Below are 26500 nucleotides of genomic sequence, written 5' to 3'. Positions count from 1 at the left end.
TGGCTCTTTCAACGTTTTGGGTTGCCGACCCCTAGTGTAGTCTATTCCTCTCCTGTAGTGCCTCTTCCATGTTTATCAACTATTAGGTGCAACCACAAGGTGGAGCAAATACATCCTTCAAGAGTTTCTATTTCTAAAGAAATTTTAACTGAGGCTCTCTCCTCACGAAAGCCAGGAAACTCACTTGATGCTGATGGCGAACCTCTCCGCTTCAGCCGTCCTCTCTCTGATGAGGTAGGTCCCGCTACTGTGGGATTTTAAGAGGTTGTCAGCCTGCTGGCGCTCCATGTTCCCTGCAAACCTATAAAACAGGAGCGGGGTATGAATGCGGATAGGAAATAATATCGTGGAATGGCCACGACGGCTCCTTAACCTCACATAACCGCAGTGAGGGCCTATTGTACGTCAGCACTTTAGTGTGTTCCTATGCTTTTGACGGAGACACACGAGTACGTCGTGAATGAAAGCGGGCTCAGGTGATTCAATTACTAATGAGGCGGATTTCTTGGCTGTGGGAAAATAATGAAACATGGAGTTTTACTTGTGAATATCAATGAAATCCATGAAAAAGATAACGCTTGAAATTTGAAAAGGCCGCAATAATCCAGGCAGTGGCTATTATGTGCGTGTGTCGTCATGGCGATTTGAGTGAGTGCATGGACACCAAACGGCGTCTTTTTCCAGAAGGATGCAAACTATGTAAACAGGGGGTCTGAAAAGCAATTTACCTGGGGGGGCGCTGGGGGCAAGAGTCTGGGTCGGGCTGGGCTGCATCAGGTATTCCACAAGCAGGCTTCGAATGTTTACTTTTTAAGGTCAGGGCAAGTGTTGCTTTAAAGGAGGGCTCATATTTTAGGACACCAAGGCAAACATTATTTTCTTTCGAGGCAGGGGCTCCAAAGCATGCATGTATTATATATATATCATATTTTGCTGTGTTTGTTGCATTTTTGTTGCTTGATTGTAAAATATGTCGATCAAGAGGGGGTGTGACATTCATATGTTGTCAATATTCAGTGTTTTATTGTTCATAGAAAAAAAGGAAAATTCCATTCCATTTTTTCTGGCGGTCTGTCATGACGTTTTTAGCATTCAATCAGACATTATTGTGTGGTTTTGTATTAGTGTTACGAAAAATACATATACCGGCCCGACGACAAATTGTTTTCTCTAAATTTGGCGAGAAAAAAAAAAAAAAGCACATAAAACAAAAGGGACAAGTGGTAAAAAATGGATGGAAAAAAAAAAAGAAAAAAATATTAAAAAAAGAAAGAAAATGGACTGATGGAAAATAAAAAAAAATAAAAAAATAAAATAAAATTAAAAAAATATATATATATTTTTTTTAATTTTATTATATATATATATATATATATATATATATATATATATATACATATAATAAAATAAAAAATAAAAAATTAAATATATATTTTTTTAATTTTATTATATGTATATATATATATATATACATATAATAAAATTTAAAAAATATATATATTTTTTTTAAATTTTATTATATATATATATATATATATATATATATATATATATATATATATATATATATATATATATATATATATATATACATATAATAAAATTTAAAATATATATATATATATTTATTTATTTTATTTTTTTTATTTATTTTTTTTTATTTTCCATCAGTCCATTTTCTTATTTTTTTTTTTTTTTTTTTTTTTTTTTTTTCCATCCATTTTTTACCACTTGTCCTTTTTTTTATGTACTTTTTTTTTTCTCGCCAAATTTAGAGAAAAAAATTTGTCTGGGGGCCGGTATATGTATTTTTCATAACACTAATACAAAACCACACGATAATGTCTGATTGAACGCTAAAAACGTCATGACACACCGCCAGAAAAAACGGAATGGAATTTTCCTTTTTTTCTATGAACGATAAAACACTGAATATTGACAAAATATGAATGTCACACCCCCTCTTGATCGACATATTTTACAATCAAGCAACAAAAATGCAACAAACACAGCAAAATATGAACGTGAAGGTTAAAAAAAACAACCTACAATCTGATATTTCTGATATATCACTAAGCTTTAGAACTTTGTTGTAAAAATCTCCTTCCGCATCTGTCCCTGACACCCGCATTTCAAGCTGGCCGCTCTGGAAACACTCTGTGGAACCGCTTCCCACCCACACTGCTTGGTGCCTGGTCTGAGCTGCTGTGAGTTAGATTACCATAGTAAGTAATTAGATTACCATAGTAACTAGTATAACGTGCAAAAGCGCAGATTTCAACCATTGAAATACTTTTGTCTAGTTCAAGACTCACGGCTATCTGAAGACATCACTGCACATCATAATAGCAGCTACACTTTCCATCTTAAAGATCTAAAAAAATTATTTGGGAATGTCCGGTGGGCCAGATTGAAAAGCTTAACGGGCCGCATTTGGCCCCCGGGCCTCAATTTGCCCAGGTCTAGACTAAAGTCAATATGCTGGTAGAAAACAAACAAAGTCAAGGGTCCTACCAAGGATATCCGTAGTAGTCTGCATCCCTCGATGACTGCCGGCTGGATAACGACTGGAAAGGCTGTCACAAACAGAACACAAACTCACTTTAGTCATTTTGAATTTTAACAAAATAAGAGTTGCTGGGCATGGCTGACTTACCTTTGGGTCTAGGTAAGGTTTAACGCAGGAACTGGGGAAGAAGCCACTTTTTTGTGTTTGAATTAACCTTCCCTGAAAGACAAATATTGATTTCTTTATGTTTGAGTAAGGAATATTCATCAGAAGAAATAGATCAAAAATATTGCCCTGTGGTTGTAACTATTACATTTGTCACATTCAGGTTACCTTGTTTCGGTAAACATATTTTTTTTAAATTCAACATTATCAAAATCAAAATATTCCACAAATATTTTTTTGTTCAAATAAAGATAAATGCTGTGCTTAAATTTCTGCTTGACTTATGATTTCAAAACAAATTATCAATTAAATTGTAGACTGTAAGATTGACAACAGATTTCACGGTTAAATTCCGCCGACTGAGTTTTTTACTGTAAAATCAACTTTGGTGCTGTTTTTTCCATATACTTTTTTATGTCTAAAACATTAAAAACTAACAAAAAAAACATTCAAACAACATTTTGCTGGAAAAAAACAACAACTGGCAGCTCAGTTGCATGAATTTTACTGTTAAAAACAGTGGTTTTGTTTTTTCCATTACATTACATTTATTCTAGTTTTTTATTTGCTGTAAAAAACAAAACAAAAAAAACCCCACTGCTTTTACTGTAAAATTCTGGTGACTGAGCTGCCAGTTTTTTAAGTAAAATTAAAATATTTTTTTTGCAGTTTATGTAAAAAATATATATATTGTCAATGTATTTTATTTATATATATATATATATATATATATATATATATATATATATATATATATATATATATATATATATATATATATATATATATATATACTGTATTTTTCGGAGTATAAGTCGCTCCGGAGTATAAGTCGCACCGGCCGAAAATGCATAATAAAGAAGGAAAAAAACATATATAAGTCGCACTGGAGTATAAGTGGGGAAATGTATTTGATAAAAGCCAACACCAAGAATAGACATTTGAAAGGCAATTTAAAATAAATAAAGAAGAGTGAACAACAGGCTGAATAAGTGTACGTTATATGAGGCATAAATAACCAACTGGTATGTTAACGTAACATATTATGGTAAGAGTCATTCAAATAACTATAACATATAGAACATGCTATACGTTTACCAAACAATCTGTCACTCCTAATCGCTAAATCCCATGAAATCTTATACGTCTAGTCTCTTACGTGAATGAGATCAATAATATTATTTGATATTTTACACTAATGTGTTAATAATTTCACACATAAGTCGCTCTTGAGTATAAGTCGCACCCCCGGCCAAACTATGAAAAAAACTGCGACTTATAGTCCGAAAAATACAGTGTATATATATATACCGTATTTTCCGCACTATAAGGCGCACCTAAAAACCACACATTTTCTCAAAAGCTGACAGTGCGCCTTATAACCCGGTGCGCTTTATATATGGATTAATATTAAGATTCATTTTCATAAAGTTTCGGTCTCGCAACTACGGTAAATAGCCGCCATCTTTTTTCCCCGTAGAAGAGGAAGTGCTTCTTCTTCTACGCAAGCAACCGCCAAGGTAAGCACCCGCCCCCATAGAACAGGAAGCGCTTCTTCTTCTACTGTAAGCAACCACCCGCCCGCGTAGAAGAAGAAGAAGCGCGCGGATATTACCGTGCGTTTCATTTCCTTTGTGTGCTTACATCTGTAAAGACCACAAAATGGCTCCTACTAAGCGACAGGGATCCGGTTCATGAAAAGACGCAATCTCTCCATCCGCACACGGATTACTATTTCACAGCAACTGCCTAAAGACTTTCAAGAAAAGCTGGCTACTTTCGGTGCATATTGTAAAAACAAGATAGCTGAAAAAAAGATCCGGCCAGAGAACATTATCAACATGGACGAGGTTCCACTGACTTTTGATATTCCTGTGAACCGCACTGTGGATACAACGGGAGCACGTACGGTGAATATTCGCACCACAGGGAATGAGAAGTCATCCTTCACTGTGGTTCTAGCTTGCCATGCTAATGGCCAGAAACTTCCACCCATGGTGATATTCAAAAGGAAGACCTTGCCAAAAGAGACCTTTCCAGCCGGCGTCATCATAAAAGCTAACTCGAAGGGATGGATGGATGAAGAAAAGATGAGCGAGTGGTTAAGGTAAGTTTACGCGAAGAGGCCGGGTGGCTTTTTTCACGCAGCTCCGTCCATGTTGATATACGACTCCATGCGCGCCCACATCACGCTGGTTTTTAATATATTATTAAAGTTTGACTGACCTATCTGACTGTTTTTTTGACATTCCTTTAGCGCAGTTAGATGCGGCTTATAACACGGGGCGTCTTATAGGTGGACAAAGTTTTGAAATATGCCGTTCATTGAAGGCGCGGCTTATAACCCGGGGCGCCTTATGGTGCGGAAAATACGGTATATATATATATATATATATATATATATATATATATATATATATATATATATATATATATATATATATATATATATATAATATATATATATATATATATATATATATACACATACATGTATATTTATATATTACCCATTGTTAAATGTGACCCTCTGAGGGCAACCATAACTGCGATGTGGCCCTCAATGAAAACGAGTTTGAGACTCCTGATCTAGATCCAATCCTTGGAATAAAAAAAATGTCTTCCTCACCAACGTCAACCCATAAAAAGTCCACCTTTACTGAAAAAGGACTTAAAGGGTGATGTCTTTATTTATTTATTTATTTATGTTTTTAAATCTGCTGCTGCAAGCATAAAACCTTACTTGAGTGGTCAAAAACAAGAAAATAAAATACAAAAATGAGGGGTATTTTATTTGAATTAAGCAATATTATCTGCCAATAGAACAAGAAAATTTGGCTTGTCAAGACTTTCCAAAACAAGTAAAATTAGCTAACCTCAATGAACCCAAAAATACCTTTAAAATAAGTATATTCTCACTAATAACAAGTGCACTTTTCTTGGTAGAAAAAAAAATGAGACCTCTTTGCTCAATATGTTGAAAAATGTTCTTAAATGAAATAAATGCTAGTGCCATTATCTTGACATAATGATATGTGCTCGGCATTACATTTCTTGAAACCAGCAAACTTATACAAAAAACGAATTTATTGTTCTTAATGGAAAGGCAACAAGGCAACCGCTTGTTACTCTTGGGGTCTCCTAGCCGCTCAGGCAAATCATATTGTCTAAAAATGCATTTTTCCATGGATAACATGACATCATCGCGCCAAGTGCGTGCTCTTTCAGTCAATTAGTGCGCATATATACATATATTTTTTAATGTAATTTTTAAGAATTCATCTGAATATGCATGAACTATTTCTGTTCAAAATAGTTTGAAATGTTTAAATGTTTAAATATTAACTGTCAGTTTACTGTACTGTGCCAACTGTACTACTATATGAGTACCTATTTTCTATTGTTTCATTGAAAATAAAACAAGTCAATGCTGCTACTTAATAATGATGATTATTACCTCCCACCACGAAGTGTCAGGGTCTCCTTTCAGCAGCTCAATATAGTCTCCTGTTTGAAAGGAGAGAGGCATCTTTCCTGGCGGTGTGGGTGTGCCGTGGTAGTTTCTCACTGCTACCATCTTGGGACCTGCACACACATGTTTATTATTTTCAGAATAATGCATTCACAAAAACACATTAGTGGATGTATTTTGTCAGGTTGCCTTGTAAACATAAAATAAATTCTATATGCATGCATGAATATGAGGGAAAATAGGTTAGAAACTGGTCATGTGAGCTCTTAAGGTTGTGTTAGGGGAATGGAACAGTTATTTCCACTAGGTGGCAGTAGAGAGCTGTGCTGTGCTGTGAAATTGAACTGTTACTACTGTATGCAATCATACTGGTGAAGGATTTAGAATTACCTGAAGACATGCCAGGTTCCTGTAGATGAGGAGCAAATAGAGCATCATTAGGATGATTCCAGGTGACGATTAATGTGGATGATTACTAATGCACATAATACTCACCAAGTCATGAGGATCTGGAAGGAGAGGTGAGAGATTGACAGTCAGAAACAGCTCATTTAAAGTTTTGTTTTAACATCTTCCTTTTTTTTTGCACAGGAAGTGAACAAAATGTATTTAACCATGAGGGTTAACGTACAGTACCTGGACTTAAGGCTGTTCTATGACGAGAGCTGTCTCTCAAATAATTGTTACAGTCGTGGTCAAATGTTGACATACACTTGTAAAGAACATAATGTCATGGCTGTCTTGAGTTTCCAAACATTTCTACAACTCTTTTTTTTTTTTGTGATAGAGTGATTGGAGCACATACTTGTTGGTCATAAAAAAAAACAACATTCATTTGCATTTTATGAGTAGATTTTTTTTTTAACTAAAATGTCAAAAAAATATGGTAAATTGCAATAATGTCAACTCAAAGTGTAGTGTATATTACTGTTAATGGAAAAACAGTACTACTGTTTTTATGGTTTAAAAAAATGCAGCTCATTTGCCAGAATTGTACTGTAAAAAATTTGTTTTTTTTAACTGTGAATACAAAAAACTGGAATTTTACAGTAAAATGTGTGGTAAAAAAACAACAAAAAACCTGGCAGCTCAGTTGCCAGAATTTTACTGTAAAATGTACATTTGTTTTATTACTGTGAATAAAAAAAACTGCAATTTTACAGTAAAATGTGTGGTAAAAAAAATAAATAAATAAATAAAATAAAAAACTGGCAGCTGAGTTGCCAGAATTTTACTGTAAAATGTACATTTGTTTTTTTTTACTGTGAATAAAAAAACTGCAATTTTACATTAAAATTTGTGGTAAAGAAAAAAAAACACAACAAAAAAAAACTGGCAGCTCAGTTGCCAGAATTGTACTGTAAAATGTACTTTTGTTTTTTTTTACTGTAAATAAAAAAAACTAAATTTTTACAGTTAAATTTGTGGTAAAAAAAAAACAAAACAAAAAAACTGGCAGCTCAGTTGCCAGAATTTTCCTGTAAAATGTACATTTGTTTTTGTTTTTTTACTGTGAATAAAAAACATAAATTTTACAGTAACATTTGTGGTAAAAATAAAAAAAAAAAAAATGGCTGCTCAGTTGCCAGAATTTCACTGTAAAATGTACTTCTTTTTTTTACTGTAAATAAAAAAAAATTCAATTTTACAGTGAAATCTGTGGTAAAAAAAAAAAAACACAACAAAAAAACTGGCAGCTCAGTTGCCAGAATTTTACTGTGAAATGTAATTTTTTTTTTACTGTAATTAAAAAAAACTTAAATTTTACAGTAAAATGTGTGGTAAAAATAAATAAAAAAAACAACAAAAAAACTGGCAGCTCAGTTGCCAGAATTTTACTGTAAAATGTACATTTGTTTTTTTTTACTGTGAATAAAAAAAACTGCAATTTTACAGTAAAATTTGTGGTAAAAATAAAATTAAAATAAATTAAAACTGGCAGCTCTGTTGCCAGAATTGTACTGTAAAATGTACTTATGTTTTTTTACTGTAAATAAAAAAAACTGCAATTTTACAGTAAAATGTTGGCACCTGACCTGCCAGTTTTTTGGGGTTTTTTTGACTGCAAATCAACTGTACATTTTTCGGTGTACTACTACAAATGCCAAAACAGCACCACAGTTTATTACAGTTAAAAAGTACTGTTTTTTTTTTCATTTAAAGAAAAATGCTGTAAAAACCACAGTAAATTTCACAATTTTACCATGAAATCCATTGCTACTTTTACATTGCACAATGTGATGGATAACTTGCTTTGAAATCATTATTATTAGTATTTATTTCTATTTAAAAAACGGTGTGAATGTTTGATAATATATTTTTGCATAATTAGACAATATTCAAATCAACATAATTTACAAGGAGTATATTTTTTTCTCCCAAAATAGGAATAAATAATACATTTAGTAAGAAAAGTTACAGTACTTTATTGATGCATATTATTTCCAGACTTTCGAGGGCCAAATAAGCTTTGAGTTTGACACCTGTGCTTTAGCGTTTCACAGCTTTGATGAGTGAAAATCAGGGTACATTTTCCAAGTCTTGTCTCGATATGTCACGCGTGCTATCAGGAAAGCGAGTCGGGTTTATCTGATGTGCTCTAATGTGATATAAAGTATGAAGAGAGACGTACTGATCCTGCAGATGGTGATCACTTCCAGACACTCTTTGTGTGCTCCTGTTCCACACCGAGAACAGAAGTAACCCTGATAGAAGATGCCCCTGCAGAACACACACAAAGAAATTCATCTGTGATGAGTCTTTGATCCCAATATACAAGTCCTGGTCAAAAGTTGACATACACTTGTAAAGAACATCATGTCATGGCTGTCTTGAGTTTGATCTGTGTTGGTGAATCTTTTGCAATTTGTTCAATGAACAATGGAGACAGCAAAGAAGAAAGCTGTAGGTGGGAAGCGGTGTATTGCGGGCGGCTGCAGCAACACAAACACAGCCGGTGTTTCATTGTTTACATTCCCGGAAGATGACAGTCAAGCTTTATTATTGGCCTTGGAGAACTGGGACAACAGAGACTCTTACCAGGAGGACTTTTGAGTTGGATGCGCAGACGCGGTACCGTGAGTACGCATGCAGCTGCGGCTTCCAAACATTTGATCGCTTGCCCGCACGTGCGTGCCGCTATGTGCATGTCACGTACGTAACTACATGATTGTAAACAATGTGCAGATGTGAGGAGCTCCACAACCTGTGACGTAACGCTACTCGTCTGTTACTTCCGGTAGAGGCAAGGCTTTTTTATCAGCGACCAAAAGTTGCGAACTTTATCGTCGATGTTCTCTACTAAATCCTTCCTGCAAAAATATGGCAATATCGCGAAATGATCAAGTATGACACATAGAATGGACCTGCTATCCCCGTTTGAATAAGAAAATCGCATTTCAGTAGGCCTTTAATTATTGTTACCCCAGGTGGCCCTTGGCAAAGGCCTAGTACCTGACTGCCCCCTAGCCAGGCATAAGGTGAAGACCTCAACGGCGGAGCAGGCGGAAGACGGCAGATGTAAGAACTACCACAACGGCTGCGATGACGGAAGAAGGCACCCCCACATCCATGTGGGCCCAGTTATGGGGAAATAACAACCCAAGACCGCAACGGTGGAACAGGCGGAGGATGATTGCTAACCCTATGGAGCGTCACAACGGCTGGTATGGGGGATGAAGGCTGCAGCAGAAAAGGGTCCCCAGCATACTTGCCAACCCTCCTGATTTTCCCGGGAGACTCCCGAATTTCAGTGCCCCTCCCGAAAATATCCCAGGGCAACCATTGTCCCGAATTTCTCCCGATTTTCACCCGGACAACATTATTAAGGGTGTGCCGTGATGACACTGCCTTTAACGTCCTCTACAACTTGTCGTCGCGTCCGCTTTTTTCACCATACAAACAGCGTGCCGGCCCAGTCACATAATATATGCGGCTTCTGCAGACACACGTAAGTGACTGCAAGACATACTTGATCATTAGCCATACAGGTCACACTGACGCTGGCCGTATAAACAACTTTAACACTGTTACAAATATGCGCCACACGCATACTTGCCAACCCTCCCGGATTTTCCGTGAGACTCCCGAAATTCAGCGCCTCTCCCGAAAACCTCCCGGGACAAATTTTCTCCCGAAAATCTCCCGAAATTCAGGCGGAGCTGGAGGCCACGCCCCCTTCCAGCTCCATACAGACCTGAGTGACGTGTTGACAGCCTGTTGTACATGCACATGTGACCCACCCATAATGTGTCACATTTTTGTGTTGATTTATTTAGTTTATTTTGTGGTTTGAATTCGTTTTTGGAGCTGTCATTCCACATTTATCAGTATTCACATTGGTCAGTAGGGGGCAGTAGGGCGTTTCTTCCCAATTGAATGCTATCACCTGCAGACCGGAAGTGTCTTGTCATTCTGATGAGAGCGACCAGTCTGTGAACAATTTAAACGTCCTGTGTGCTTTTTCCTCCTGTATAACAGGTTAGTTTTGGTGAATCAACTCACTGAATAATATCCATGTGATCTTTATAAGTTTAAGTACACATTCTGATGGTGGAGCCTAACTCTAAAGTGTTTGTGAGTTGTAGTTTGTATTTGTGAATGAATCCAGTGCACAGCTGCAGTAATCAAAACAAAATGGCGACGTGAGTGCGCAATGTTTATATAGGAACTTCTGATCCTAATTCAGACTCCCAAATTAGAGCTCCCGTTTTCTTATTGATTTTATAATGTATATTTGTATAATGTGTGTGTTCTGAAATAGTGACAGAGAATAGAACAAGGATGGACAATTCAACCCTTAACTCAACAATGAGTAGATGAGTGTTATGTGTGTGTATATGTGTAAATAAATGAACACTGAAATTCAAGTATTTATTTTATTTATTTATTTATATATATATATATATATATATATATATATATATATATATATATATATATATATATATATATATATATATATATATATATATATATATATATATAAAATAAAAATATATATATATATTTATATAGCTAGAATTCACTGAAAGTCAAGTATTTCTTATATATATATATATATATATATATCTTAACCACGCCCCCAACCACGCCCCCGCCCCACCCCCGGCCACGCCCCCCGCCCCCCACCCCCCACCTCCCGAAATCGGAGGTCTCAAGGTTGGCAAGTATGGCCACACGGTGAACCCACACCAAACAAGAATGACAAACACATTTCGGGAGAACATCCGCACCGTAACACAACATAAACACAACAGGACAAATACCCAGAATCCCTTGTAGCCCTAACACTTCCGGGCTACAATATACACCCCCGCTATCACCAAACCCCGCCCCCCCAACCCCGCCCGCCAATCTCCCGAATTCGGAGGTCTCAAGTTTGGCAAGTATGGTCCTCAGTCGTCTTGGACTCCATGCCACTGGACCCTGACCCGGATCTGTCAAGGATCATGTGGATACTGTCTGTGCACCAGTCTCCCGACGTTAAACTAAGTCACGCACAGGCATCCTCCATAAAGGAACAATTCCCCTTGTGGATCATTAAAGTTTGTCTAAGTCTAAGTCTAAGTCTAAAGGTATACCCCCCTACCAGGAGGATCGTCATACTCTCTTCGAGTGACTGCCGATGATGTCCTGTTGGAACACCCAACTGCGCCCAAGACCCAACCTCCGAGCTGGTGATTTTAGGTTGTCCTGAAGAATTTGGAGGTAATCCTCCTTTTTCATTGTCCCATTTACTCTCTGTAAAGCACCAGTTCCATTGGCAGCAAAACAGGCCCAGAGCATAATACTACCACCACCATGCTTGACGGCAGGTATGGTGTTCCTGGGATTAAAGGCCTCCAAACATATTGCTGGGTATTGTGGCCAAACAGCGCAATTTTTGTTTCATCTGACCACAGAACTTTCCTCCAGAAGGTCTTATCTTTGTCCATGCACAATCTAAGAATACAATGCTACAGTTGCAGAATTAGCATTCCTCACATGTTCATTTTGAATAATACGGGCCTTACATGATGACAGGTAATTAGCAGCAGGAAGTGAGAACATTGGTCCGAGCCTTTTCCACCGGTTGGGGATTTAGGTCAGGCCAGCCATGAAATGCGTGGGTCAATACACAAAGTGCAGTTGGTGTGACAAAGAGGCGGACGCGGTGATTCCGTGACACGGGTTATCCCCACTGCGATGGCGCTGCTGAGAGGGGGTGTGTCCGGGGGCACAGCAGGAGGGGGGGGGATGTTTAAAAATATCCACTCTACCACAGCCGGGATGTTTTCACTTGGATTTTTCGAGCAATGGCAAGCTCGCAGAGCCAAAACTGGTTAAGCTTGAGAGATTTGACTTTGGGCCTTTGAAAGTGGTAAAATAGTAAATAACCATTCAGCCATTTAAATAAAATGTATACATTTACAATAAAATGACCAGTAAATTATGTTGTTTTAGAGGGGTCGTATCATGATTTTGCCTTTATTTTTAAAATACTTCATTTTGGTCTACATACCATAATTTTCGGACTATAAGGCGCACGTAAAATCCTTTCATTTTCTCAAAACTCGACAGTGCGCCTTATAACCCGGTGCGCCTCATGTACGGAATAATTTTGGTTGTGCTTACCGACCTTGAAGCTATTTTATTTAAAGTTAAAGTTAAAGTACCAATGATTGTCACACACACACTAGGTGTGGCGAGATTATTCTCTGCATTTGACCCATCACCCTTGATCACCCCCTGGGAGGTGAGGGGAGCAGTGGGCAGCAGCGGTGGCCGCGCCCGGGAATCATTATGGTGATTTAACCCCCAATTCCAACCCTTTATGCTGAGCGCCAAGCAGGGAGGTAATGGGTCCCATTTTTTTATAGTCTTTGGTATGACTCGGCCGGGCTTTGAACTCACAACCTACCGATCTCAGGGCGGACACTCTAACCACTAGGCCACTGAGTAGGTATTTGGTACATGGTGAAATGATAAGTGTGACCAGTAGATGGCAGTCACACATAAGAGATACGTGAAGACTGCAATATGACTCAAGTAAACAAAACCCACATTTTATATGTTCCATTGAAAATATAGAACATTACACACGGCGCTCAAAAATCTATCAAAATATTTTTAGTACGACTTTGGTAAGCTATGAAGCCGCACCGCTTGATGGATTGTACTGTGCTTCAACATAGGAGTATTATTATGGTGTGTGTATAAGGTAAGACATATTCTCTGGCGTTTTGTTTCGCAATATTATGCAAAAGCAACTTTTCTTACTTTCTGGTACCTGCTGATCTGTATTTGGGATCTGCATAAGTCCTGAAAATTTGAACGCGTTCGACTATGTAGTCCGTGTTGACAACGTAGTCGATAAACTTGTTTTTTTTCCCTCTATCTTCTTGTTATGGGACATTCATCTTCCACTGTTGCCATTTCTAATGTAAAATAGTGTAAAGTTCTTACTTATATCTGTCAGTAAACTCGCCATGAAAGCGCTAAAACATACCGGTGTAGTGAGTTTACATTATTCACCCAAGGAACTTTTCTTATTAGAGAATTCCGGTCGGACGGTTTTTCACGGGACACATTTCCGACCTTGTAGTTGCACTAGTGAGCCACGGATGAGGAGATGCCGCTCCGTTATTGATTGAAGTAAAGTCTGAATGTCATTAAAACAGTTAGCGCCATCTTTTGACACTTCTTCCACCCCCGTCCTTGCACGCTACACCGCTACAACAAAGATGACGGGGAGAAGACGCTGTCAAAGGTGAGCCACGTAAATAAGACCGCCCACAAAACGGTATATTGTAGCGTCCCGGAAGAGTTAGTGCTGCAAGGGTTTCTGGGTATTTGTCCTGCTGTGTTTATGTTGTGTTACGGTGCGGATGTTCTCCCGAAATGTGTTTTGTCATTCTTGTTTGGTGTGGGTTCACAGTGTGGCGCATATTTGTAACAGTGTTAAAGTTGTTTATACGGCCACTCTCAGTGTGACCTGTAAGGCAGTGCCTTGAAGGTTTATTGGCGCTCTGTACTTCTCCCTACGCCCGTGTACCGCTCCGTACAGCGGTGTTTTAAAAAGTCATACATTTTACTTTTTGAAACCGATACCGATAATTTCCGATTTTACTTTTTAAAGCATTTATCGGCCGATTATATCGGCAGTCCGATCTCAACTTTTTACCCCTCAAAACTGGACAAAGTATCAATTGTACAAATTCAAATGAAACCGAACTGACTACAGGAGTTAAGGTATTCATGGCTTATTGCGTATTTGTTGACTTTTCGTTCCTTTTTAATGATCAACGTCTAGGATTGATGTTACCATTGATGAAAAACAACTCCTAAAGGTGCAATATGATAATGAAGACGAATAGAACACATAATAAACATAAACATAATAATTGTTTCTAAGTTATCACAAAAACTGATTGTGAGAAGCAAAATCTGTCTTTGGAACCTACCAAGAAGAAGGCTCGTAAAACTCCACTGTGTAGGGGCAAAGCAAAATGAAGGTGTTTCTGTTTCTTTCATGTATTGTAATCAAACATAAATATATTGTCTGACCCAAGGACTACAAAAGCGAAGAGGAAGCAGGACCAGACTCCCCACCAGGCGACTTCCTTTTTCAACTGTTTTACGGACCTCTTTGTGAACTCGTTTACGACCTTTTCTGTGAAGTGTTTACGACCTTTTCTTTTGAACTGTTCTGTAACCAAAGGCAACGCTGTTTACGACCCACTTCCCTCTGAAAGCAGCTGTGGTCATGTGGTCAGGGAAAGTCAAATAAAGGAGGAGTTGTACAATCTTTCGCCAGAGCGTGCTGAGATACTGTACAAGGGTACAGTGTACAGGCGACTCTCCTCAATTGAGTCAATTAATTCTGTCTCTGTTCAATTCCTTGCTTCTTGTCTTGTTTAATAGATGTCATCAGTGTTTGAACCTGACACGTCACTTGAAAGGCGATGGTTACAAATGTCAGTGTGTGTTCTCGTTACCTCAGCAGCATCTTGCAAGCTCGACAGTTGGTGTTCTTATCGAAAGTGTGCATTTGGAAGTTATGCTGGTTGGCCGTGGCTCTCTCAGGCTTGATGTTGGACCTGCAAGAAGAATGGCATACTGTATGAGAACATTCAAGAGAGGTTGATTGTGGAGTCAACTAAACTCACATGGCCATTTCAAACTGTTCCATCCATTTCCTCTTTGTTTCTTCCGTTTTACAGAAGAACTGGAAGCCCTGCTTCCCTTGCAGGTGGATCAGGTAGAAGCCATAAGACCACTGGGGGGGGAACACCAGCAAGCAGCAGATGGTAGTGAGATAAGTCAATGCAATGACAGGATGAGACAAAAAAACATGATCTCAAATCAGACTACCGTATTTTTTGGACTATAAGTCGCAGTTTTTTTCATAGTTTGGCCGACTTATACTCAGGAGCGACTTATGTGTGAAATGATTAACACAATACTGTAAAATATCAAATAATATTATTTATCTCATTCACGTAAGAGACCAGACGTATAAGATTTCATGGGATTTAGCGATTAGGAGTGACAGATTGTTTGGTAAATGTATAGCATGTTCTATATGTTATAGTTATTTGAATGACTCTTACCATAATATGTTACGTTAACATACCAGTTGGTTATTTATGCCTCATATAACGTACACTTATTCAGCCTGTTGTTCACTATTCTTTATTTATTTTAAATTGCCTTTCAAATGTCTATTCTTGGTGTTGGCTTTTATCAAATAAATTTCCCCCAAAAAATGCGACTTATACTCCAGTGCGACTTATATATGTTTTTTTTCCTTATTTATTATGCATTTTCGGCCGGTGCGACTTATACTCCGGAGCGACTTATACTCCGAAAGATACACACACACATATATATATGTATGTATATATATATATATATATATATATATATATATATATATATATATACATATATATATATATATAAAATACATTAACAACATATTTTTTTTTTACATAAACTGCAAAAACAATATTTTAATTTTACTTTAAAAACTGGCAGCTCAGTCACCAGAATTTTACAGTAAAAGCATTTTTTTTAATTTTTTTTTTATTTTACAGCAAATAAAAAAATGAATAACTGTAATGTAATGGAAAAACAATACCACTGTTTTTAGCAGTAAAATTCATGCAACAGAGCTGCCAGTTGTTGTTTTTTTCCCTGTAAAATCTTGTTGTTTCAATGTTTTTTTTGTTAGTTTTTAATGTAGACAGTGTCTTACTGTATATGGAAAAAAACAGTAACAAAGTTGATTTTACAGTAAAAAAAAAACTCAGTCGGCGGAAATTAACCGTAAAATCTATTGTCAATTTTACAGTCTACAATTTAATTGATAATTTGTTTTGAAGTCATAAGCAGAAATTTAAGTACAGTATTTATCTTTTTTTTAACAAAAAAATATTTGTGGAATATTTTGATTTTGATAATGTTGAATTTTAAAAGATATGTAATTGCATGCAGTACATGATTTTTAATGTTAAAAGGGAAATAAATATATTTAGTAAGAAAAGATTAAGCATTTTATTAACGCATTTTATTTCTAGGCTTTCGCGGGCCACATAAAATAATGTGGCGGGCCAGATTTGCCTTTCAAATGTCTATTCTTGGTGTTGGCTTTTATCAAATAAATTTCCCCCAAAAAATGCGACTTATACTCCAGTGCGACTTATATATGTTTTTTTTCCTTCTTTATTATGCATTTTTGGCCGGTGCGACTTATACTCCGGAGCGACTTATACTCCGAAAAATACACACACATATATATATATATATATATATATATATATATATATATATATATATATATATATATATATATATATATATATATATATAAAATACATTAACAATATATTTTTTTTTTTACATAAACTGCAAAAACAATATTTAAATTTTACTTTAAAAACTGGCAGCTCAGTCACCAGAATTTTACAGTAAAAGCATGTTTTATTTTTTTTATTTTACAGCAAATAAAAAAATGAATAACTGTAATGTAATGGAAAAACAATACCACTGTTTTTAGCAGTAAAATTCATGCAACAGAGCTGCCAGTTGTTGTTTTTTTCCCTGTAAATCTTGTTGTTTCAATGTTTTTTTTGTTAATTTTTAATGTTTTATAATTTATACAGTGTCTTACTGTATATGGAAAAAAACAGTAACAAAGTTGATTTTACAGTTAAAAAAAACTCAGTCGGCGGAATGTAACCGTAAAATCTATTGTCAATTTTACAGTCTACAATTTAATTGATCATTTGTTTTGAAGTCATAAGCAGAAATTTAAGTACAGTATTTATCTTTATTTTAACAAAAAAAATATTTGTGGAATATTTTGATTTTGATAATGTTGAATTTTAAAAGATATGTAATTGCATGCAGTACATGATTTTTAATGTTAAAAGGGAAATAAATATATTTAGTAAGAAAAGATTAAGCATTTTATTAACGCATTTTATTTCTAGGCTTTCGCGGGCCACATAAAATAATGTGGCGGGCCAGATTTGTCTTTCAAATGTCTATTCTTGGTGTTGGCTTTTATCAAATAAATTTCCCCCAAAAATGCGACTTATACTCCAGTGCAACTTATATATGATTTTTTCCTTCTTTACTATGGATTTTTGGCCGGTGCGACTTATACTCCGGAGCGACTTATACTCCGAAAAATACACACACACACACACACACATATATATATATATATATATATATATATATATATATATATATATATATATATAAAAAAATACATTAACAATATATATATTTTTTTACATAAACTGCAAAAAACAATATTTTAATTTTACTTTAAAAACTGGCAGCTCAGTCACCAGAATTTTACAGTAAAAGCATTTTTTTTAATTTGTTTTATTTTACAGCAAATAAAAAAATGAATAACTGTAATGTAATGGAAAAACAATATTTTATTTTTTTGCAGTAAAATTCATGCAACAGAGCTGCCAGTTGTGTTTTTCCCTGTAAATCTTGTTGTTTCAATGTTTTTTTCGTTAGTTTTTAATGTTTTAGAATTTATACAGTGTCTTACTGTATATGGAAAAAAACAGTAACAAAGTTGATTTTACAGTAAAAAAAACTCAGTCGGCGGAATTTAACCGTAAAATCTATTGTCAATTTTACAGTCTACAATTTAATTGATAATTTGTTTTGAAGTCATAATTTAAGTACAGTATTTATTTTTATTTTAACAAAAAAATATTTGTGGAATATTTTGATTTTGATAATGTTGAATTTTAAAAGATATGTAATTGCATGCAGTACATGATTTTTAATGTTAAAAGGGAAATAAATATATTTAGTAAGAAAAGATTAAGCATTTTATTAACGCATTTTATTTCTAGGCTTTCGCAGGCCACATAAAATAATGTGGCGGGCCAGATTTGGTCCCCGGGCCTTGAGTTTGACACTTGTGATCTATTCTTTATTTATTTTAAATTGCCTTTCAAATGTCTATTCTTGGTGTTGGCTTTTATCAAATAAATTTCCCCCAAAAATGCGACTTATGTATGTTTTTTTTCTTCTTTATTATGCATTTTCGGCCGGTGCGACTTATACTCCGTAGCGACTTAAACTCCGAAAAATACGGTAAATACATTCACCAGGTCCACCTATTTCAGAACTCAATGATGCTCGACATGCTTTAGCGACGTGGTCTGCATGAAAGCCATCATGGGTAAAGGTGCGTGCAGTAGCCACGTGACACCCCCCCCCAAAAAAACTGCCAGAACTAGCCCATCATAAAAGAGGATGAGGTAAATGAAAGTGTCACTTGAGCTTACCATTTTTCCACTTGACTGGTAAGCATGCAAAAAGAAAAGACACCATAAAAACACGCAGTTACACATGCGACATGGACAGAGACATGCAAATTGAAAACAAAAAAAAAGCCAATGTTACATTTTTTTATGAATCCTAAATGACCGTTTTTGCATGAATGAGCACAAAGCGTTACTTTTAAGTTCTACATGTGGAATTGCCGACAGCCTTTGGACAATTGTTGTCGTGATTACACCAGATGTTGATATATAATCCCCTTTTTGATCACCCCTTACCTTTTTCATGTCTCTGTTGTTCATGGGATCGTCGGACATTTTATAAGACTGCAGTTCGATAATCTCTTTGAGCTCGTAGCTGTAACCTTTCCTCTTGCAGACAATTACAACTTTGTCGAACAGGAATATATACCTGGAGATACAAACACACACATCATTATTATTTATTTACATTCATTTTTGTTCCTTTCTGCAGAAAGTCAGGAGACTCACCGGTCCTGTTTAGTACGATTGACGATGGAGCAAACCTTCAGCTCTCCGTCTATCTTTGGCCTCCCGTACTCCTCCAGCTTCACCTGCTGCTGAGGTCACACAGACAGTCCGGGGTCAATTCACTGATTGCTATAACTAATGAGGGCTTATGAATAATTCAGCTTGCACCCGAGGCTCACAGAGAATCCAAATAGACACAGAATACATGATGCCATCCTCGCTCGGATACACCTCCACCTTCCGGTGATTGTAAAAGCCTATGGAGTAACGGCATACTTGCCAACCTTGAGACCTTCGATTTCGGGAGGTGGGGGGTGGGGGTGGGGGGGCGTGGTCGGGGTGGGGCGGGGCGGGGCGGGGCTAAGAGGGGAGGAGTATATTTACAGCTAGAATTCACCAAGTCAAGTATTTCCTATATATATATATATATATATATATATATATATATATATATATATATGTATGTGTGGGAAAAAAAATCACAAGACTATTTCATCTCTACAGGCCTGTTTCATGAGGGGGGGGTACCCTCAATCATCAGGAGATTTTAATGGGAGCATTCACATACCATGGTTTATATAGGGCACAGAGTGGGTGGGTACAGGCTGGCCTAGGGGCGTGGTGATTGGCTCATGTGTTACCTAGGAGGTGTTTCCGTCTATGGCGGCATGTTGTTACAATTTCGCTGCGCTCGTTGAGGGATGACAGGTCTGGACGGTAAATAATAAACAGTTTCTCTTTCAAGCATAGGTTGCATCTTTTATTACCACTATTGTAAGGTGTGCTGGATGCAAGAATTTTTCCATGTTATTGAATATTCAACATTATTGTCTTTGAGGTCCCAAATGTGTTTGCTGAGTTCTGTGGTATTTCGCAGGTTTTTGTTCCTGAAAGAAGCCTTGTGATTGTTCCATCTGGTTTTGAATTCTCCCTCGGTTAATCCTACATATGTGTCGGATGTGTTAATGTCCTTGCGTATTACCTTAGATTGGTAGACAACTGATGCTTGTAAGCACCCCCCGTTGAGAGGGCAATCAGGTTTCTTTCGACAGTTACAGTCTTTGTTGGTTTTGGAGTCGCTCTGTCTGGGGGCCGACGGCTCATTTGCAATTGTTTTGTTGTGGTTTGAGATGATTTGTCGTATATTGTTCATGCATATATATATATATATAAATAAAATAAATACTTGAATTTCAGTGTTCATTTATTTACACATATACACACCTATAACACTCATCTACTCATTGTTGAGTTAAGGGTTGAATTGTCCATCCTTGTTCTATTCTCTGTCACTATTTTTCTAACCATGCTGAACACCCTTTCGCAGGTACCCAGAAAGGTTTCGAGTACCATCAAAAAACTGAATCTCTGAAGACAGTATAAAAATCTGTGTTAAAGGTGTACAAATACTGTTTGTATAATAAGCATGTTATTGTTTACAAATGAGGGTTAAGAGTTCAGTACTAAAAAAAAAAAAAAAAGAATGTGGCTTAAGTACAGTTTTTTAATTGAGCTGCTGCATTTTTTGGTTGGGTTGTTTATTTATTTTGAGTAAATTCTATACATTTCTAAAAGGGGAGGAATGTAATAGAGTGATCTATGTTTGTCTGTTGCCATCTCCTGGTGAATGTTGGCTATAGCGTACTGGGGTTACTTTTTGGTTGGCCAACGATTTACGTGTTGTTGCGCACCTGACGTCACTCAGGTCCGCATGGAGCTGGAGGGTGCGTGGCTTCCAGCTCCGCCTGAATTTCGGGAGATTTTCGGGAGAAAATTCGTCCCGGGAGGTTTTCGGGAGAGGCGCTGAATTTCGGGAGTCTCCCGGAAAATCCGGGAGGGTTGGCAAGTATGAGTAACGGATACAAAATAAATACACAGTGGTACCTCGTCTTTCGTTATTAATCCGTTCCAAAAGGTGTGTTGTTGTGGTTTGACTCCGCAACTGCATGTGAATATTCTCAATCATCCAGGTCATTGTTTTCTCAGGGCTTTGAATCGATTGCAATTGTTCTGTTCAGATTGTCTTCGATTGTATTTTTATTTACATGTATTTAATATTTAGAATTAGAGATGTCCGATAATGGCTTTTTTGCCGATATTAACCCCGCCCACCTCAACCTCCTCATGCTCTCTCAGGGAGAGCATGTCCCAAATTCCAAGCTACTGTTTTGAAGCATGTTAAAAAAAAAAAATGCACTTTGTGACTTCAATAATAAATATGGCAGTGCCATGTTGGCATTTTTTTCCCGTAACTTGAGTTGATTTATTTTGAAAAACCTTCTTACATGTTTAATGCAGGGGTGCTCACACTATTTCTGCAGGCGAGCTACTTTTCAATTGATCAAGTCGTGGGGATCTACTTCATTCATATATATAATTTATATTTACTTATTTATGAAATATATGTTTTTGTTAACAAGTTAAAGGTGTTTAATGATAATGCAAGCATGTTTAACACATATAGTTAATATTGTTAAAAAATTAAAGGTGTTTAATGATAATACAAGTATGTTTAATACATATAGTTAATATTGTTAACAAGTTAAAGGTGTTTAAAGATAATGCAAGCATGTTTAACACATATAGTTAATATTGTTAATAAGTTAAAGGTGTTTAATGATAATACAAGCATGTTTAACACATATAGATTCCTTTCTTTCATGAAGACAAGAATATAAGTTGGTGTATTACCTGATTCTGATGACTTGCATTGATTGGAATCAGACAGTAAAGATGATAACGTCCACATTTTCGAATGGAGGAGAAAAAAAGTCCTCCTTTCTGTCCAATACCACATGAAAGTGGTTGGTTTTTGGCATCTTATTTGTCCAGCTTCCGTACTCCTTTGTATACACTTTACAAGAAATACATTGTCGGCAAACTCCGTAGCTTGCGAGCTTGTGCACGCCAGCTTTCTGAGACTCTTATTTTGTTAGCGCAACTGTGCAACTGTGCAGTCGGTCTTTGGAGTTTTGACGACAGGTACGGCGCCAGAGTCTGTTGAAATAAAGTGTTTCTCGCCTTCCAGTCGGTAATTTCAATGAGCTGGCAGCAGCCAGCGTCTTCTCGGAAGACCCTCGGGTGCCGTGAATGTCAATCAAGTGACGGAAGTGACGTCATAGTGAAGATTTATGATCGCTCATTTTTAGGACTATTTTTTTAATGCCTGGCTGGTGATCGACTGACACACCCTCCGCGATCGACTGGTAGCTCGCGATCGACGTAATGAATGCATCCAGCGGGGCATCACAACAAAATTAGGCATAATAATGTGTTAATTCCACGACTGTATATATCGGTATCGCTTGATATCGTAATCGGTAATTAAGAGATGGACAATATCGGAATATTACATATTGGCAAAAAAGCCATTATCGGACATCTCTACTTTCTATAGTTCAAGACTTACGGTCATTTAAAAACAGCACTGCACATCATAATGGCGGCTAAAGTTTTGATGTTAAAGGTCTAAAAAAATGATGTCAAACGTCCGGCGGGCCAGATTGAAAATCTTAACGGGCCACACGTGGCCCAGGTCTGAAATAGAGAGACATAAATAATACTGCACATAAAACGGAGCTTCTAGAAGACACGGTCAGAAAACAGCTATGGCAAAATGTTGACCAAAGGACCATCGTTACATGTCATGTAGACCACAGGGAAGTGTTTTAAATCACAATATGACCCCTTTATTATCAACCCAAAAACTACATGAGTCATGATCAAGTGCAAATACTTACAAGATTTTCTATAGAACTTTGGAATTCGCTAATTTTCTTCAGTGTCTCGTTATCCCGCTTGACCTCGTTGATGTACATGGCCAAGTCCTGATAAGGAAAGAAACAAACCCAGCAGGTCAATGTTGAGGCATCATGATGAGTAAATGTTCATTTCTCAAAAACACACCTGCATAGCTTCAAGGGCCTCCTTGAGTTGTTGTCTCTCTGGTCGGTCTGCGGAGTGACTCAGAAGTTCCTATGAGGAGAGACTTGTATTATTTCATTGTTGTTCAGTGTACCTAAAAACCTCTTAGATCAGGGATGTCAAACTGATTTTCATTTTACAGTAAAAACGTTAAATTTACAAAAGTTTTCTGTAAATTATAGTGTTCTTTAAATTTTTTACAACATTTTACGGTAAATGGAAAAACAGTACCACTGTTTTTTTTTATTCTTTTGTGTGAAAAGAAGTTGGTTTTTCCGTTGGAATGCCAGATCAACTAGAGCAGCCAAAATTAATGTATTGGTTAAGCTGATCTCCTAAAGCTTTTGGTATAAACTTGAAAATATTCCAATTCTGTCTTGATGGTCCTTCTTACTCAGCATATATGTCATCGAAAGAACTTGGGATTGACCAGTAACTTAGATTCCCTGGGAGGAAGAACTGGTCCGACGCAACAGTAGTTTGCTGTAAAGTTACGGACAATCTTAGTTGCCAGAATGTTTGTGTTAAATCGACATTGGTTTTTACAACATTATATAGATAATAGAAAAATAGTACAGGTTTTTTATTTTATTCTGGCAACTTAGCTGCCAGTTTTTCTACCGTAAAAACAAAAGTACCGTCTTTCCATTTACAGTCAAAACAACAACCGTAGATTTTACAGTCAAAATATGGCAGCTCAGTCAACAGAAATTCAACGCAAAAAACTGGAAGTTTTTTTTCAATTTATAGTAGTGTTGTCCCAATACCAATATTTTGGTAGCGGTACTGCTACCAAAATGTATTTTCGATACTTTTCGAAAAAATTTAATTATTGGCTTTATTTTAACCAAAAATCTTACAGTACATTAAAAATATGTTCATTATTGCAATTTTGTCCTTAAAAAATAGTGAACATACCAGACAACTTGTCTTTTATTAGTCATTTTCCATTCTATTTTTTTGTCAAAACTATTAAGGACAAGTGGTAGAAAATTGATTATTAATCTACTTGTTAATATCTGCTTACTTTCTTTTTCAACATGTTTTATCTAAACTCCTGTTAAAATGTAATAATCACTTATTCTTCTGTTGTTTGGATACTTTACTTTAGTTCTGGATGATACCACAAATGTAGGTATCGATTTGATACCAAGTAGATACAGGGTCATACATTGGTCATATTCAAAGTCCTCATGTGTCCAGGGACGTATTTCCTGAGTTTATAAACACAATATGAATTTTTAAAAAATGAAAGAAGATGTGATTCTAAAAAATATCGATGTAATCAGAGTAGTATCGACTCGATACGCTCCTGTACTTTGGTATCATCACAGTGGATGTCAGGTGTAGATCCACCCATGGCGTGTGTTTACATATTCACGCCAGTGAGCTACGGTGTGTAGTGAAGCATGTTTAGCTATTCCTCATCCTGCAGTGATAATGATACTTGTAAGAAACTTACTATATTTGTCGTCATTAAGGCGAGGATTAGTGATTTAGAAGTAGCTAAAACACTGCTGACTAGAGATGGACTTCAGCCATGTCTTAAAGCACCCCTTCCTGAGGGCGTTTCAGTGTTATACCTTCACCTTTATCTTTAGTTTTTAAGCCAAAATGCGTCCGTTCTCCCTTTTCTGTCTACACACTGTGTCTGCTTGTAAGTACTCCGTGATTGTGCGCTGCCGAACATGCTCCTCTGCTCGTAAAACTAGCAATGTCACGACATGAAGACGACGGGCCGGTACTTTTTAGAGGCGGTACAGTACCGAATATGATTTATTAGTATCGCGGTACTATACTAATACCGGTATAATTTACAGTAATATGCTGTTAAAGAACACAGTAAAATTGATTGTAATTTGTATTAATTTGATGGATAGTGTGGAAGGATCTATATATGTTTAAAAGTTCTTTCTTTTTACATAGCCATGATTAGAGTATCTAGTACTTTTTCTTTGTGTATTCTACCAGTCTGTCTTTGTCTTCAGATTGTCTGTTTAGTGTCTTAAACTTCAGGAATGTGAAATACAACACCCACTGGTTCCTTATCAGTGGTGTGAGGGGGAGATGGGGGTTTTCTTTGTGTGAAAAGAAGTTGGCTTTTCCGTTGGAATGCCAGATCAACTAGAGAAGCCAAAATTCTCTCTGCTTCTCGTCTGCTAACACAGACCCGCAGACGTGAGCACATCACCCCTATTTTAGCGTCCCTTCACTGGCTCCCTGTGCGTTATCGATTCAATTTTAAACTCCTTTTATTTGTTTTTAAATGTCTAAACAACCTCGCGCCAACCTATCTCTCCGACCGCCTTCAGCCTTACTGCCCCACCCGATCCTTAAGATCAGCCGATCAGCTGCTGTTGACGGTCCCTGACACAAGGCTGAAGCTTAGAGGTGACAGAGCTTTCGCCGTTGCTGCTCCCAAGCTCTGGAACGACCTACCTCTGAGTGTTAGACAAGCCTCCTCTCTTCCTGTTTTTAAATCTCTCTTAAAAACATACTTTTATTCCATGGCTTTTAACACTGAGTGATATCCATCCTGCAATGGCGCCCCATAATACACCTGCTGTGAACCTGTTTTTATGTTTTTATGTTTTTATTTATTCTATTTTATTTATTTATTTTTTTTATCGTGTTCTGTTTGTGTTGTGTTGTGTTTGCTCGGTACTCGTTTTATCTTTTAACCTGTCCATTGTACAGCACTTTGGCTACCCCTGTGGTAAATTTTAAATGTGCTTTATAAATAAAGTTGATTTGATTTGATTTGATGTGGTGAAGAAGGAGCTGAGCCGGAAGGCAAAGCTCTCAATTTACCGGTCGATCTACGTTCCCATCCTCACCTATGGTCATGAGCTTTGGGTTATGACCGAAAGGACAAGATCACGGGTACAAATGAGTTTCCTCCGCCGGGTGGCGGGGCTCTCCCTTAGAGATAGGGTGAGAAGCTCTGCCATCCGGGAGGAGCTCAAAGTAAAGCCGCTGCTCCTCCACATCGAGAGGAGCCAGATGAGGTGGTTCGGGCATCTGGTCAGGATGCCACCCGAACGCCTCCCTAGGGAGGTGTTTAGGGCACGTCCGACCGGTAAGAGGCCGCGGGGAAGACCCAGGACACGTTGGGAAGACTATGTCTCCCGGCTG

At 36.9% G+C, this 26500-nt stretch overlaps 1 protein-coding gene across 9 annotated transcripts in view; it reads right to left on the bottom strand.

Annotated features, from left to right (window-relative positions):
- The window catches only part of vav2 (vav 2 guanine nucleotide exchange factor), a 675751-nt gene that overhangs the window by 31865 nt on the left and 617386 nt on the right, over window positions 1-26500 (bottom strand). For 6 of the 9 annotated variants that reach the window (XM_072915349.1, XM_072915351.1, XM_072915350.1 and 3 more), the window contains 14 exons: window positions 23348-23416; window positions 23182-23268; window positions 19442-19530; window positions 19229-19361; window positions 18956-18970; window positions 15296-15405; window positions 15125-15226; window positions 8779-8867; window positions 6642-6655; window positions 6537-6555; window positions 6132-6259; window positions 2657-2728; window positions 2515-2576; window positions 185-301 (listed from right to left, as the gene is read on the bottom strand). In XM_072915349.1, the coding sequence (XP_072771450.1) occupies window positions 185-301; window positions 2515-2576; window positions 2657-2728; window positions 6132-6259; window positions 6537-6555; window positions 6642-6655; window positions 8779-8867; window positions 15125-15226; window positions 15296-15405; window positions 18956-18970; window positions 19229-19361; window positions 19442-19530; window positions 23182-23268; window positions 23348-23416 (1106 nt within the window). The remainder of the gene's footprint in view (window positions 1-184; window positions 302-2514; window positions 2577-2656; window positions 2729-6131; window positions 6260-6536; window positions 6556-6641; window positions 6656-8778; window positions 8868-15124; window positions 15227-15295; window positions 15406-18955; window positions 18971-19228; window positions 19362-19441; window positions 19531-23181; window positions 23269-23347; window positions 23417-26500) is intronic. The other 3 variants (XM_072915354.1, XM_072915356.1, XM_072915357.1) reach the window with 1 other exon arrangement.

This window comes from Nerophis lumbriciformis, linkage group LG20 (assembly GCF_033978685.3).
Source record: "Nerophis lumbriciformis linkage group LG20, RoL_Nlum_v2.1, whole genome shotgun sequence".
Classification (NCBI taxonomy): domain Eukaryota; kingdom Metazoa; phylum Chordata; class Actinopteri; order Syngnathiformes; family Syngnathidae; genus Nerophis; species Nerophis lumbriciformis.
This window is presented reverse-complemented; position numbering and strand designations above follow the sequence as displayed.